General features: G+C 23.1%; 1 protein-coding gene across 3 annotated transcripts in view; it reads left to right on the forward strand.

Annotated features, from left to right (window-relative positions):
* dnc (phosphodiesterase dunce) overlaps positions 1 to 18,082 on the forward strand; it is a 151,846-nt gene that overhangs the window by 68,027 nt on the left and 65,737 nt on the right. The window contains exon 1 of one of the 3 annotated variants that reach the window (XM_011497596.1): positions 1,685 to 1,810. The exons of 1 other annotated variant lie outside the window; for it this stretch is intronic. In XM_011497596.1, coding sequence (XP_011495898.1) covers positions 1,722 to 1,810 — 89 coding nt within the window. In that variant the 5' untranslated portion in view covers positions 1,685 to 1,721. Of the gene's footprint in view, positions 1 to 1,684; positions 1,811 to 1,940; positions 1,981 to 18,082 lie in introns of those variants that run through there. One more of the 3 variants, XM_011497599.1, reaches the window with a different exon arrangement.

An 18,082-nucleotide genomic window follows, 5' to 3' on the forward strand; every position in this document is an offset into this window, starting at 1 on the left:
TATTGAAATTCCTTTGAATAATATTCTATCACAAGTTCTAAGGCATTTAATAATACTTAATTTGAGAATTTTCTACCATGAACAGTTACATATTCATTTACGAAGACACGATTAATTTGAATAAGAAAAAGTACTTAGAGCAATTATATAGTTGCAATGTGCAAAGACTCGAGAAAAGTGAAGAGGTTGTGAACAAGATAAGAGACGCGAAAGAAATAGAGTGAAACTACGAGGATGGGTAGAATTTTTTGAGATAATAACGTAATATGATGTTTGTAAGAATAAGGTAATACGCAGGGTAGTACATAAAAAGTAACATTGAATAACTACTCTTAAAGCCTGAAGCATTACTGGCACTCGTCGTCAAGAAGGAAAATTTAATATACACACGTGCCAAGTGGTACTCCTCTTGGTATTACTCCTCTCTCTCTCTCTCTCTCTCTCTCTCTGTCTGTCTGTCTCACTATCTATCTATCTATCTACCTATCTATCTATCTGTGAATCTCTCGATCTCCCTTTCTCTCGCACATACCTCCTTCGAGTATACAGAACACGTGAGAAAAGAGGCGCGTCGGGTGGCCGGTTCAAAATAATTCGGCGACTCTCATTCCCGAGCTCTCTTCTATAAATACAATACGAAAATTCAGTCCACCATTCGGCGTCGTGATGCTCAGCTGCTGTGTACCACCGTCGCCGTTGACACTGCCCTCGTGACTGTTACTACCCCCGTATGAGCCTTATTGATAACTAAAACGGGGCTGACATCGTACCTCTCTTCAATTACTACTCCGAACTCCTGAAGGAGGGCTAACTAGCGCACTTGCGTGCGTGTACTTTTACGTAAGCCGATGCGCCAAAAAACGCGGAGGCCAGACAAGCGACATGTTTATGATTGCGTACGTGTTAACTAGCACGGCCGTCTATTACTTGTCACTACATGCGAACTTACTCGATTACTCTAGTTGTACTTACATTGTCCGTGATTGCAAAGACAAGTGAAAAATTATATGAGCGCTTGTGAAGCGGGTTGCGGACAACTCTTTCGAGCCATTATTAATCTCCAACGAATTGACATCAATACTCAAATCAGTGCTCTATCAATACTTCTTCACGTTGATGGAATAGTGAACTATTTTTCTATATAATTTACGCAGGATCTCGAACAAAGTTTAAATAACATTACTGCTACTCTCGTGAAATAATTGCATTCGAGTGATTTCCTCAGTTGTCGACTACTCTGCTAATGTTGTGACACAAATTAAAATTATATTGCCTCTTTTTAGAACAGAGCCTTCTGAATATACTCTTCGATTCAAACTGGAGTAGGAATACTATATTCCAAATGTTTTTGAAATGAAATCATGAAACGTTCAGGAATAATTTTTTCTTTAATACTCGAATTCTCTTTCTATTTTTATTAAAATTTTATTTGAAAAGAAAAATGGTAATCCGAGTGTTCCCTACATTAGAACATTTTAATAAAACAAATTGAGCACTGTATTCACATTTTTCTCATTAGTCCATAATTTTCGTATATTTGATAATGAGCAATAATATTGTTCTATTGTGAAAACGATAATAATATTCGCAAGTAAACTTCAGTGTATTCAAAAAGTGAAAGTAATATTATAAACAATACTATTCTTATTAATAAATGTGCAAATATTCTAAAAATTGAATCGTATATAAGTTAGTAATAATATAGAAAAAAATCTACAATCATGGAAAAGTTGGATTTAGCTGAACAAATGCGTCGTAAAAACAGACGAAGGCGAAGGGGATGGACGGTGGTGGTAGGCCACGAAGTTCGGTGAGTAAAGCAATCGAACGACTATCAAAAGGAAACAATACAGAAGATTGTGACGCCTTCTTGATGCTACGTGCTTAGAGTTAAAAAATTCGATTAACAAAGTGTGACTGCGAATTTTTTTATTTAAAACTGCCATTCACTAACGAGCAATTCTTTGGTATACTAGTAAGGTAAATTTCTATTTTGATTGCTTTCATTTTGAATTATATTATCGATTACATTTATAGATTTTATGTGCATACATACATGCATATATATATATATATATGTTTGCATTTACGTCTGCGTATGTGTGTATATATGTATACGCTTCTGTGTGCGTGCACGTGCACACCGTGTGTATTGTATCGTACGTAGTCGATACTTATTCTTGTAATATTTTGAAAAATACATATTACCTGGAATTATTATAAATGTATCAACAAATTAATCCACAAGTTATTAAAAACTTTTATTTTAAATTAAAAATAAAAAATCTCTTATTTAATGGTGTTAAAACGTAAATATGTAGTTTATTTTAATTATTTCACGATTTTAATCTAATATGTTTATCTATAAATAGATTAAATACATTTTTAAATCAATAAGAGATTATAATAATTAATTTTTAAATCCTTCTTCATCTAGACTTTTAAATCAAAAACATTCTCAGTTACCTACGACATGAACGAGAAAATATTTGGAACAAATATGTAGTGTTTATTTTTAGTTTTCTTGATCGTGACTTTCGACGATCCAAGCATTTCTCAGCAAGAATTTCAAAGAGATGCTTTAAAAAAAAAAAAAAATTTTCAGATTGCAAATACAATGAAAATACTTATTTGAATAATTATGGAGATTAGCAAACCGAATATCTCAGTTTTCTATACAATTTTTACAAAATGTTAAAAAATAAAAGTATAAAATCATTATAATATTTCATTCAAAATTCCTTTAAAAAATTTAAGGAATTATTTCGTTACCATCAAATAGATAATAGAATATAATAGAATATATGTGTCTTACATTTATATCATATATCGAAGAATAATATATAGATTTTATGAATTTGTTAGAAAAATAGTAAATATTGAAATAATAATATATTTTATAAAAGTTATGCATCTCAAATATTTATTATATCATCAAATGATTATCTCTTTCACTATTACTGCATCGTACTAAATTATTTATAACATTATGTATTATTATAACAATTTACTGATATATTTTCGTGTCATTAAAATTCACACATAAAACTTATAAAATGCGTAAACATATACCATCATTTTGAGTATGTAATTAATATGAAACAATATTGTGAAATATATTATTAAATATTTTTTATTAATTTATATTAAAATTATTTTTACACATATTTAAACTTATATGTAGACTCTATATATTATGTTATTATTATCTAATATATTATGTGTTTTAAGATTTTGTTTCTTGACATTAATGGGTGTATTTAAAATAATAAGTTGATTTGTTTTAAATTTAAAATAAATTTTAAATTTACAAATTTGATTAAAAAACTAGAGTTTATTAATAGCAAGATACGAGTATATATTCAATTAACTTGATATAGAGAACAGATAAAAATGTATTTATTGTAATGATTTTTTATGAGAATATAGTTATAATTATTTATGATGTGTATACTTTTGTAATAGATATATTATTTTAACAGTAAAAAGTATGAATAAGAATTTTGGGGATGATTGTTAACACTAGATTGAAATATAATGTACCTAGGCAATATTCATAAAACAGTTTAAAATACCAACATTAACTTATAAACTGATAATTTTAAATAAATTTATTAAAACATAAATCCGTTTTATAACAGATTATTAATAAATAAATGAGATGAATAAGAAGACTTTCCCATATAATTTAATTTACATTTCACATATTTACCTCATATACATTACAGATATTAACATTTGTCTTCTGAAATATTGTAAACAATTTAAAAAATTAATTTTAATAACATACCAGTTTTAATAAAATTTTTATTTGAATATTTATATCATTTGTCTTACTATAGTTTAAATATATGTATTTTTAAAACTCTTACATTTTATTATAAACTGATAAATAAGTGTTTGCATTTTTTTATTCCATTAAAGATCAACGGACATAGTACATTGATAAATATATATGTATTTATATGTGTGCATTTTGGTAGAAAAATTGTAGTATGAGCATGTGTGTATTTGATCATTCGTATAAAAATTTTAAGTGTAATGAATACAGCTTAAAATGTTATAAGCAATGTATAAGTATAAAGATGCACGGTTTATATGGTCAATACACATTAGACATGAGACAAACTGAAAATTGTCATTAAAATGAACACGAAGATAAAATATAGATTAAACATCATAAATGTCGTCATCCGGTAGATATGACGCGCAAAATTTTGTTTGAGCTACTATCAGGATTCCACTACGTCTCGATCTTTCAAGTGGAGGAGTTTGTTGGTGGTCAACTATTGATTAAATCAGCCAAGCTTTTAATGCATCGACGTAGTCTGCTAATCCACATCTCTGTATGTGTCGGTAGCAAGCAATTTTGACCTTATGCACTTTACTACAATTTAAACGATTAGCGCATGAACGCCGCTGTCGTCGTGAAGGCAATTGCGAGAGGCACAGTGACTGTGCGAGTGCATGCTTAACCTACTAAATATTCAAGCCAATGATTAAACCAATTGAATAAGTTCGCCGCTTTTGCGGTTTGGAGCTCTGAGATGCTAAGGAGCTACTTTCATTAATTAGGAAAAATATCACTTTGGTAAGCCAATTCGTTACCGATTAGCTATCATTATTGTTTATTTATTACAATGTAATTGTAAGCTTGTTTTTTTTTTCATTTAATCTTCCACTATTATCTGGACAAATTCTTTTGAACTTTTGAACAAAAAATGTCTGGATAAAGACTCGCAAACGATAGTGCATTGATCATATCAAATATTTGTTTTAAATCTTTAACATTCAAAATAAAAATAAAGGAAAACAATTCCAAGAACTCTTTAGGTACGATTATGAATCAAATCAAATTTGGTTATATATATATTAATATATATGTATTAATTAGATGTACATAATATATATAATATATATAATATATATTATATACTACAATATTCTAAAAGGCCGAGACTTGCTGAAAATTGTATTCCTTTGTTTAATGCAACATCTAAAACTATCTTTCCAATTTGCAAACATTCGAAATATCGTATAACGAGAAACTATGGTTACGCATATTTAGTATTTTTCTTATTATCGCTCTCTTTACATTACACAATTACAATTTTACATAGCTTAGATATTTGAAGCTAACCCTCATAAGTTATTTTCGATTCTAATATTCTTTTAATTTTTGTAAAAAAATCTCGTATCGAATGCATGAAAATATTTAGTAAAATACTTCATTTATCTAATATCAGTCCTTACAAAAACTTTAATTCATTTATTTTGTAGTAAGTATTTTAATTAAATGCTACTAACGTGATTTATCGGTAAAGCTTATTTTATAAAGTTGATACCTTATTATAGACTAATATTATAAAAATATGTTTTTATTAAAATAGATTATTAACTATGAATTTTTCTTCATAAGTCTTTTATTAAATAATCAAAATGTGAATATCATATGCTGATTAATATATTCACCTTTATAATTATTTGGATATTTTAAAGTATTCTTAGCAAAATAATAATTAATTTAATTATATATTAATACATTACAGTCTTAGTACAGATATTAACGTTAAAATGAAAAATTTTCAATAAATTATTTAAATATTTATGTTTACAAATTATATACAATGCATTTAATAAAATAATTTTATTTTTCAATACTTTTAAAGATTTTACAGAATGAAACAAGTATTTATTTTTACTAATTATATTTTCAACTTTAAAATTGATTAACTATAATAATTTATTATTAATTAATGTTAATTCTATGATTAGTTATGATTTGTAATGCATTGTTGTCAACATAAAATATTTTTCTGTTTAATCCGATTTTTTGTTAACAAAACATGTAGATTTTTAAATTTTCTAATAGGAAATACTAATTGGATATGTATATAAATTTTTATGAAATTTAGTACAAATATATTGTTTACGGTGTAAATTTAATTCAATTTAAAAGTATTTGAATCGAGTGTTAATTTCACTATTGCTATAATATAGTTAAAATAAAGATTATATCTGATTGAAATTTGAGAATAATATCTGAATATAAATATAAAAAATGATAAAGTTTATATAACAATTTAAATATAATTAAAAAACATGTACAATATTTAATATCTTTCTATACTATTGATATAAATTATAAATTCAACGCCAAAAATATTTAATATTAAATTGACTATAACTTAATAATTATTTACGCTTCAAAATATAAATGTAATATTTTATAATGAATTTTATAACGAAAGCTCTAAATTGTTTTATTTTATTATTTTTTAAGAAGCATTTAGACAAATAATAGTAAAAAGTTGTTTGGCATATAATATAATAAATATTATATGAATATTTGAATAAATAAAGTATTCGACTGAAGTACACCCGTATTAATAATTCGCATACCTATTCGATAATATACATATATATTTAATGGAGACAAATCTTGTGATGAATAATGACATAATTAAAATTTAAAAATACAAGATATATTGTTTTACAAACGTGTAAGCAAATGTCAAATTTAAAAATAAAGCAGTGTAAATATTAAAAGTTAATAAAATAATTAATTTATTAAACTTTACATTATTTATGTAGAATGATGTATATAATTAATTAATAATATTATATATATTCAGTTAAATATAATATTACTATATTATATTTATTTAATATTTAATTAATTAATTTATTTATATTATATTATTTTTTATATTAAATTATATTAAATAAAAAATATTTAATATTTAAATAACACAAAATACTATAATATCCTATCAAAAATTGGTACGATTATTATTATTCGCATATGTAGATTGAATCATTAAGATTATTGAGATTCAGATCTAATGAAGCTATTTATAATGTAATGTTCGAGTTTATAAAAAGTACTATAATAATTGGACAGGCATTAGAATGACTTATAGTTTGTGTCAAGTATTAATTGGATCCCGAAAGACCTAAATTAATTATAAATATTATTAAGAAGAAAACGTAGAAAAAAGCAAAAAATAAAACATCTCAGCATTTACACTTTATAGCACTTAAAATTTTTAATACATTATGATAAAATGTTATAATAAAGTACACAAAGTACAATCCACGTATTAAAAAGATTTCTACGTTTGGGGCTTAGCAACCAGTACAAACAAATATTGCAAAATAGTAGAACAGCAGAACCGTAGGACTCCTGTTTTATCCAATATTTACAGGAAATTTACTGGAACTCTGTTTTATCATATATCAATATCTACCTGAGTTTCGCCAATTTTGTATGGCTAATGTCCCCTGATTTCCTCATAGGTGTATGGTTGCACAGAACAATCACCTATCCATAGTCTCTAGTTTACCGCCGATTGGATATTCACTCGTCAATGAATTGACGGAGAGAGCAGATATACTAACTGCTGACTGGGGTCGACAATTAATTAATATATCAGGCGAGTTGTCGGTAAAATCGGACTTTTTCTGTACATAGGTAGATGGCGCTTTTGGGTTTGTTCCTGTGGAGATGTGCCACCATGTGGCATGTGTCACGTGCTACTGCCCTCGCGTGTGCATATTTTTAGGCACACCTGATTTCTTGGAGCGTTACACACGATTCAGGAGAAAATAGCATTCTTGCGCCTATGATTAACTCTGTATATGATGATGAATTATTCAAAATGTAATTCCAAATGAAGTTCTAAATATGATTCAGAAATTACATTTCGGAAATTGAAGAAAAAATTATTAAGTGTTTGCATATTGTTAATAACTAATTATATATATTATCAATGTTGAAGCGAGAATTTTCTTATTGATGTGTTTTCTTATTGATAACTGTTTATCTTATGTAATATATTTATCCCTTTTAATTCTATCGTTCTATTATTTAATATTCATAAGAAATATTAAGGCATAAGTAAAGACGAAATTATTAATATACATATGTATATATTCTATTTATTGTCACAATTCAGGAAGTATTATCAAATGTAATAATGGAATAATCAATTTCATCATTCTTTGAGATATTTAGATTTTCACTAAATATTTAATAAGTTTTTTAATTATATTATAATACTTGTATTAAGTTTAAGAAATTATTCTTCAGATATTAAATTTCTCTATAAAAGATTCGAATCTACCATCAAGATCAAAGGGTTAAAATATATAAATAAATAATATAGTTTTATCAAATAATTAATAAATAAATTTTTAATAAATAAAAATTTTAATGAATTATAAATTTTGTTGTGAAATGTGAAATTACAAAACACTCTTAATTGGCTAATATAGAAATTTCTTTTATATAAAGTTTTTCAAAAAACATTTAAATGAAAGCGTAGATATTCGATGCATAAATATTACGTATATTTTATTTTTACGTTTATCAATTTTCATTATACATAACCTCTCTTTTTAATTTTTTTTCTATGCTACCTTTGAGTGTAATATAAAATAGTGGAATATATATTTTTAAAAATTCCTATGAGTCAATCTGTTGATTTTTATGTCACAAATTTGAATAACTATTTCATGCGTTAAATCTAATAATTAAATTTTGTATATATCAATTTCTTCAGATAAAAAAAATATTATATTTTATACATTATTAACATGATATTCAAATTTGAAAATAATTTAATCATTATAGACGATTTTTAAATCATTATAGACGAAGTAAAAACTAATAACAGAGATTAAGTAACTTATGTATTAATGAATAAAAAATACTGAATTTATAAGTAAGCAGAATATATACAAAATTATAAAAAAAGACGGTTGATATTAATAATAAAATAGAAAAATTTTATAATATTACTATTGATATTCATTAATTTTGTTTAAATTGTTTCATATTATAAAAAATATAGTACTTTTTATGACTACTTAATTAATTATATAATTGATTCTATTTAAATTTCATTCGCCCATTAATGTAGACGGAATATATATGAAAATTAATAATTGAATAATAAATATGATATTTTATATAATTTAATTACATAAGAATCAATATCTTTAAGAAGTCATTACTTATTTACGATACTTTATTCAATTTATCCAGTATTTATCCTTGTTTATTTCAATTTTGCTGATAAAGATACTCTAGAGTTGTAAGAATGTTATGCATATACGCAAGTTATTATCTTTCTAATAATTATTCAATCATTTTATATAAATAATTAATTGAGCTTGGAATATATATATATATATTTATACATTCAACATATTTTTGACAATTGTGAATAAATATAACTGTTACGTAGTATCATTTTGTATATAATAAATTATTTTTAACTTATTATATACCATACTCTAGATTTCTGTTATTTTTACTATTGTTTATACTAATAAATGTATAATTGATCATGATTATAACTATTTTTTATTTTCATATAGTTACATAAATATTGATATTTATTATGTGAAAAAATTTAATTTTATCAAGTTTATGAATATTTAAAATATTATCACATAATCACTTTGAAATTATTAAAACAAAGTCTAAGGTAAACGTTGTTTCTTAAATAGTTGTTTCTTACATTTTTTATTATCTTTTATTATTATCTTTCTATATTATTGCTCGATAATTATAAATATGTATTTACATGATTTACGTGAATAAGTGTATATTTGCAAATGTAAAATTTAACAGACATTTACATGTGTTCTGTGTGCTAATTAGTTTTTTTGTAATACAATTCTATTAAGATACTTATTTTACATTATGGCGCACTTTTATCAATTCTTTTACGTTTTTTCACCATTTTATATTAAGAATATCTAATAGCATATTATGATAAGTATATTAATATATTGGTTTTATATACAAATTTTAAATTCTATAATCTATATTATATTTTTTAAAAAATTGAAAAATGAAATACTATTTTATGTGAAAACCACTTAAATATATGAATTGATAATAATATATAATTTAACTATTCTTACTTGATAGCTTTTTTTTAATAAAGAATATTGATGAAAATTTCAAATTTCAAATAAAATGCAGAAAAAGATAAATTATTTCAATCGAATGATTTTACTACTATATGAATGTAATTTAATATTATATCAATGAATAACAATTTTATGAATATATTATATAGTAAAAATATATTAAGCAAAATCAAACATAAATAATGCATATACTCGATTTCATTCTATAGAATTTAAAGAATTTATTTATAATTAATTTTTATTTAATTTCTACTTATATAATTATTATAATACATAAATATAATACTTATAATTATTAGAGCTGCATATGTACTAATTTCTTGATGATTATATAAATATTTGTATTTTATGAATTTATTTTTCTTAGATTTGTGTGCAATTTATTTTAATAAAAGTATTATATATAATACCAATATATTACTATAATTAAGTGAGCAATAGTTTTTTGCCTATTCATATATTTGTTATATATATATAAATAGTAAAATAATTTCTATATGAAAATACATATTTACATTTCATATAAAAAATAATAATTCTTAAGAAATAATCATAGATTATATTATATTATAAGTATAAGGAATGTATATATTAAGTGGAAAAAAAAGTATTTTTTTATCGCAAACCAATTAAAAAAAAAATTGTTATTTTACATTATCAATTTTCAATTAACATTTTATATTTATTGTTATGTTGTTCAATTTATAATAATTGAATATAATATTAGTATATTATAATAATAGTAATTATAATAATTATATAATAATAATAGAATAATAATAATAATAATATAATAATAATTATTATAATATTATAATAATAGAACATAATAAAATTAACATTTTATATTTATTGTTATGTTGTTCAATTTATAATAATGACACATTAAATTATAAAGTAGTATTTATAAACATATTAATAAATATATAGTGTTTATTTATAAATGTATATCTGCACATAAATGAAATATTTCACATATGTATTTATTACAAGCGCGCTTCAAATAATGTTGTAATAATATATCATGAATAAAATATGTATGAACTATTCATACCTATACGCTAACCTATTAATCCGTTGAAAAACTTATACGTAATTTATTCATAGAAATTAATTGAAGTTAAATAAATTATTTAACTAAAAAAATTGATAGATTATTGTTATCAAATTTATGTGATGGCATTGAATGTTGTCGATTATTTTGTATAATAATATTTTAAATAGTATATGACAGTGATTAAGAACGTGAATATTAAATATTATTCAATATTTATACAAAGAATACAAATTAATAATATATTATTATACCAGTATTGTATATAAATCTAAAGCAAATAGATAATTTTAAAATAATAAATAATTTTTAAATATTTAATAATTTTAAAGAACTTGACTCTCGAAGGTAAAATTGTTTAAACGTCTATAAATTATTTGTATATATTTTTCTGTTTCATGTATTCAATTTAAATATAAATAATTATTTAAATTATGTCCAGTTTTAATTTGTTTTCAGAGTGTATATGTATTTACGCTTATGAATAACGCCATGTATAGAATAATATTATATAAATAAAAATATTATAAATATTTATAACAAATTGTACTTCTTATATATTCTAATGGAAATAAATAATAACACATAATCGCAAATGTTTGTAAATATGTGAAGTAAAGTGCTCACTTCTAGAGAAGAACATAAACTTTTATTCTAAAGCAATATAGAAGCAACCAATATCACAAATAATATCAAAACCTTTTAATATTAAAGGCTATAAAAATATGATGCGAATAATTCATATAATTATATTAAATGAATTGTCTACAATTAACCGATTTTATTCAATTATTTGATCGATTCCCACTCAATACATGATTTAAAATAAAATAGATAAAAGTTATAGTAACTTTTATACGTAAAGATGTGTCTTTAAAAGGTATTATGTATCAGCATAAATTGAATCTAATTTTAAATTAATAATAAATTACAAAGAATTGAATAATTATAAATTAAATTATTTAATATACAATAGCGATTACTAATTGTAGATTGCTTCATAAATACAAAATATTATAAAAATACTTGCTTAATTTGAATAGAGCGACAAAATGTTACAGAATTGATTATTCCAACGGATGATAAAATGCTAGAACAATTGATGATTGCAGTGAAAGATAAAAAGATAAAACAGAAATTGTTTTCCGAGTATGCAGTAGATTTATAATCTTAATAGTGATGCAAAAATGAAATATAAAAAATCTTAAAGAAGTAATTGAATCCAATATTTGATAAATTTCTAATCAACCTATAAAAATTTTATTGAACATGTATTATTCCAAATAAATTGTATCTCATTAATTTATATTAAAAAATATTGCACTTCTATATGTGGATTAAAGTAGTTTCATTTGAAATTTAACAGATTTTAGTAGTGCCAATCGAGCGTTAGCCAGCCGATGACATAGTTTTCTATTCGCAATAAATTTGATTTGATTGAATTGACACAGTTGTATTGCTATAGATGATCTGTATTTAAATAGTAGTCAAAAATATGAAAGACAGTATTTAAAATAAGAATAAAATCAAAAAAACACTATACTAATTGAGTAAATAAAGTAATAAATGACGTCAATAAAATTGAACCTGATTCGCATTTTATGTGAAATAATGTTATTATAAATATTTACATTATAATAATATACATTGTATGATAGAAAATCTGTTAAAGTTTAAGAGGATATATGTTTACAATTAGAAATTATTATTATTTATTTATCTAGAAAAATTCTATAGATTTTTTTATATAATGCACATTACGTAATAAGTATATCTAATAATTACATAATAAGCACATAAAGCATTAAAATATTATAGTTATATTAGAAGGGCGTATTGATAAAGTCAATATATAATCAAATATAGTGAAAGAATTTATAAATATATTTATTTTTTAACATGAAATTGTCACTCGTATTATTTATATAAATAAACGAATAATTTACTTGTACATATGAATTATTTTTCACGTCAGGGTCACATTCTCAAATTATTTAATCAGTTAACATACCAAAAAATTAATAGCTACCACATATATAAAAATTAGCTGCTAATTAGTAACTTTATGATAAGAGCATCGTTACAGAAATTCAAGTAAAAACAGATAGAAAGTTATAGTTTGGCCAAGCACAAAAGCATGCTTTTGACTCATGATTATAGGACAACGTGATTTTTTAAATTCTACTGTTATCATTTCACGTAGGATAACTTTAGGCAAGCTTGAAATTATAATTTGATTCGACTTAGCAGCAACTAAACATCTCAGCGAACACGATTGTAATTTAGTGATCCTCTATCACTATCTGACCCCTGAAACTTAAGAAATATGATCCAGATCTGTTGGTTTTTAATTGTTAATATTCTGAGAAATAAATATTTTCCCTTCAGCAACATTCAACAAATGCAATCGTTCCAATATAATAATTATTACATGAATTTCAAATTTTTTAAAATATAAACAAATTTTTATGTAAACTATTTTTATATAATATTTTGTATAAAGTATTTTTACATAAAGTATATTAGATGTGATATAAAAATTTATTTTATATAGATAAATATAAAAATAAAATAATATTTTTATGTATAAATGAAAGAGAAGTAAAATTTAATGAGTTATTTTTATTTTATCGAATTGGAATTTTAATTGAGATTCAAGATAATGATTATCTAAAAATGTATTGTATATTCACTATAACACTATTTTAAAGCTTATAAGCGATTTTGTAAAATAATTTAAATTTTACTAATAATGTTATGTAATCAATAAATTATTATAATATTTGCCTATCAACTGCAAAAATGGTAATTTATATTATTTTCTATAACAAATAGAGAGAAAACAACATGATTGAACAACCAAATTTATTAACATTAAATATTTTATAAATACTATTTTGATAATTATTGTATTTAATGACAATTTAATAGCTATTTATATAAATAATTCTTTTAAAAGTATTGTCAAGTCTCGTAAATATTTATAGAATATTTCTTTTTTTATTGCATGCCTATAACATAAAAATTACTTGGTGTAATTCTATAAAACCGACATTTCTCTATCTTCTACTCAATTTTATTTTTCTAAATTTAAGGTATATAGATTGTAATAAAATGTTGTTATTTCAGTCTTCAAATTCATTAATCGTAATATAATTGATTATGATAATTGATTGAGATTCTTATTTCATGTATTATATGCACTAGAACAATAGATTTACAAATAATTTATTATTCTAGTTAGTATTAACCATAGTACTTTATTATATATATTATTAGTTAAATTAGTTATATAAATCAATTCCATTCACTTATACTGGATAATAAAATTCAAATTATTACGATTTTTACTGTAACATACTGTATTAAATTCTAGACATCATTAAATATTATAATAAAATCTATAAAATGTAAAATATATATAACTAAAATAAATATATATATAAATTATAATATAACAAAATTATTTTTTAAAATCATTACATTTTAAGATAACTGCTTTTTATTTTTAATGTATATTTTTAGTTGTATTATTTGACATACAGCAAAATCGAAAGTACAACAACATTTAAGTTTTAAATTAGTTTATATTTCGCACTAAAAATATTAATTATAAATTTATTATATAAATGCATCAGTGAAATATATATTAACTATGAAAACTATTGTATATTTTATTATATGTAAATATACTATATGTATCTAATATGTTCATTTCTTTTATATTTAATGAAGATATCTGTTCGTTTTCTTAAATTATTCCAAGTAAAATTCACTAATGATGAATATAAATGTAAAATTTTATAATAAATAATGAAACATAAATTCGTAAAAGGTGAACTTTATGTTCTTTTAATGATCAGATCATATATATACATATGTGAATTCCAAACTTTAATGTTATCTGAAGTACTATAAATATTAATGTAGTAAATTATATTAAGAACCATTCCATAAAAACTTTTTCATTCACAATTTCTGTTTTTTCAGCACAGTAAGAACATTTTGCATATTACATATTACAATAAGAACCATTCCATATAAACTTTTTATATCATAATTCCTATTTTTTCTGCAGTATCATTAATTTATCTAATATTTTGTATTATTAGTTTAAAACCGTTTCATATATTACTTTATTTTTACATTTTACTTAACAAATTATAAGAAAAATGTTTCTAAAGTAAATGTTTGCTGCATTATAAATATAGTTGTACATATTTCAAGTTTCTTTCAAGTGTTACTAAATTTAATAGTTCATTTGTAGGTACAAAACTTTTCTTAAATATTTCATAATACCTTTTGATGTGTCTATACAATAAATTGAAATAAATTTGATTTTTATAAATAATGATTTAAACTATTTTGTTTATAATGAAGATTTATGAAAATTTAATAAAAGAAAACTTGTAGAACACTACGATTTTCGTTATTTGTAAGATGACAAACATCTATCATCTTTACCTTATAGTTAAAATTATGGTTTTTAATTTTTTTAAAGTAATTCGACAAAAATAATTATACTTCCATAATTGACCAATTTCTAAATTAATTAAGAATTTTATTTATTTTAAATATTTTAGATCATTATTTATTATTATTTGTACTTTATAATATTGTGCATTTATACCATCTTATAAGTTTACTAGAGTTTTATGTTCTATTTTTCTGTTATATCTATAAATTATGTTACCTTTATATATAAGTTTATTAAAAAGAATATTATAATTGATTTAATGTGTGAAAGAAAATAATACACTTATTATATCCCTTGTGAAATCATCAAGAGTTGTAATTGATCATTTGTTTTATAATATATTATATATAGAATATGTTTAAGAATTTAATTAAAGACAAAGTCTTTAAAAATCAGTGATATAGATAAAATAGACATTTTAAAAATTGTAATGATATTTTAAAAATGAAAGAGGATTATCTAGATTTTTTCAGTTAATGAACTTGTATATATATATATATATATATATATATATATATATATATATATATAAATAATATAGCATTTCAAGTACATAAAATTATTATAAAAATAATGCTATACTTATTAGAATGTTATATCCAAAAATTTATACTGAGTTGCATAAAAAATAACATTTATTGTAAAACTAATATGTATGATTTAATAATATATATTTCAATATTAGGAATTATTCACAATAGTTACAATTTTTCAATATTTAAAATACAGAATTTAATTTGTAAAGATCTATCATTTAACCGTTCTTCTTTAAATGATATATATTTCTTTTCTAACAGTATTTTGCCTTTCTGCACTTTACAAATCATCTTGCAATTCATAAAAATATTGACTTTTTAATTACAGAAACTAATTATGATAATATATATATAACATAAAATGATTATTTAACGTAGAGTATACATTAATTAAGTATTACCCATTGTATGTATATGTATTTTGTATAATTTAGCCATATTTTTAAGCGTGAGCTCCCAGATGAGAGAAGAGATGAAGTAAAACTAAGAAGTCAATATTGAATAAAAGCGTGGATATTTTATTACTCATCGTTAAAAATGTTAGTTGATCGATACTTTTTGATTCTCTAATATATTACTAAGCGTTCATATTTATACAATATGTGATTACGATATTTTTCTATGGCTTATGAGAGGAAGTGAAAATGTAATCCTCTGTTAGGTTAGTCCTTATACTTTTTACAGTGTAATCACAAATATCTTCTTCTTCTACGTAAAAATGATGATAGGGCTCCCTCTGCCTATATACAAAATAGACAATATTTTTGTTACAATTTAGGAAAATATTCGAGTCAATTAATGATTTAATTTTTATTTCATAATATTCAGAAATTACAAACAAAATTATAAAATAACAAATAATTAACCTCACTCTGTTATAAAATGTAATTTTAGTTTATTAATGATTAATTTAAAAAAACAAGAATTCAAATGTATGGGATAGATTTGAAATATTCTATAATTGTGTATTTTGGTATTTGGCCTGTGTTGAGAATTTAGTCTTTTTTTGTTCAATATATGCATTCAACAGTACTTTAAACCTTCTTATTTATTGTCTAAAAATTGTATCGAAGATTCTTGTAGTTCTCGATACTTCAATTCTAATTTGTAATTTATTGAAATTTTAGTTGATTGTTTATCAAGTTAGTTTAGATAGTATATCCCTTAGTAGCATATACACAGTACCATTGAATGATCTGTGTGTAAATAAAGATGTTTATCTTAATAGCGTACTGTAAGCTTCTTTAAATGATGCGATGAAATTCATATTCCACTTTAGATGTTGTTTTAGTGTTGTTCTCTTCTTATTAATTAACAATTCCAAAGATTATTCAGAACGGTGATTATGTTCTTCCAACTAATAACTTATTTAATTATTATATTATTAAATTTCTAATGAAAACTTCGTGTCTCCTGAAGGTGAAAAAATAAAAATGATAAACATAAATGAAACTTAGTGTTAGATAAGCTTTATCACTGAAATGATATTTGATAAATGATTGATATAATAAAAAACTACAATTTATTCAATTAAATGAAACTTATGAAGTTGGTTAAATTAATATTTTATAATTATAGTAAATAAATTCAATCGATTGCACAATTTGATCGGGGCTTTATTTTCTTCCTGCAGTTAACGTAATTAAATAGTAATAATCGGTAGAGAAATAACAGCAACTCTGATGAGAACCAATGAATTAATTCTGAAACAGACGGAATTCGAAACAAATGCCAAATGCGTAATTTAAAGAGGCTAGGACAGTAACGGCGAGCGGTAAACTAGTGCGCGAGTACGAGCGGAAACGGAAGGGGGAAGGCAGAGATAAAGAGAATAAGAGGCCAAAAGCAAGAGGTAACGAATAAGGGAGAGAGGAAAGAGGCTGATGTGCGGCAATAAGAACGGCGATATCGGCGGTGAGCCATATTGGCTCAGTCCAGCAGCGGCATGCGCGACGGCGGGTACTCCTCCTGCTGCTGCTGCTGCTGCTGCTGCTGCTGCTACTGCTGCTGCTATTGCTGTTACTGTTACTGCTACTACTGCTGCTGCTGCTGCTGCTCTCACTCGCGTAC

The sequence above is a fragment of the Ceratosolen solmsi genome, unplaced genomic scaffold (assembly GCF_000503995.2).
Source record: "Ceratosolen solmsi marchali unplaced genomic scaffold, CerSol_1.0 scaffold47, whole genome shotgun sequence".
Lineage (NCBI taxonomy): Eukaryota > Metazoa > Arthropoda > Insecta > Hymenoptera > Agaonidae > Ceratosolen > Ceratosolen solmsi.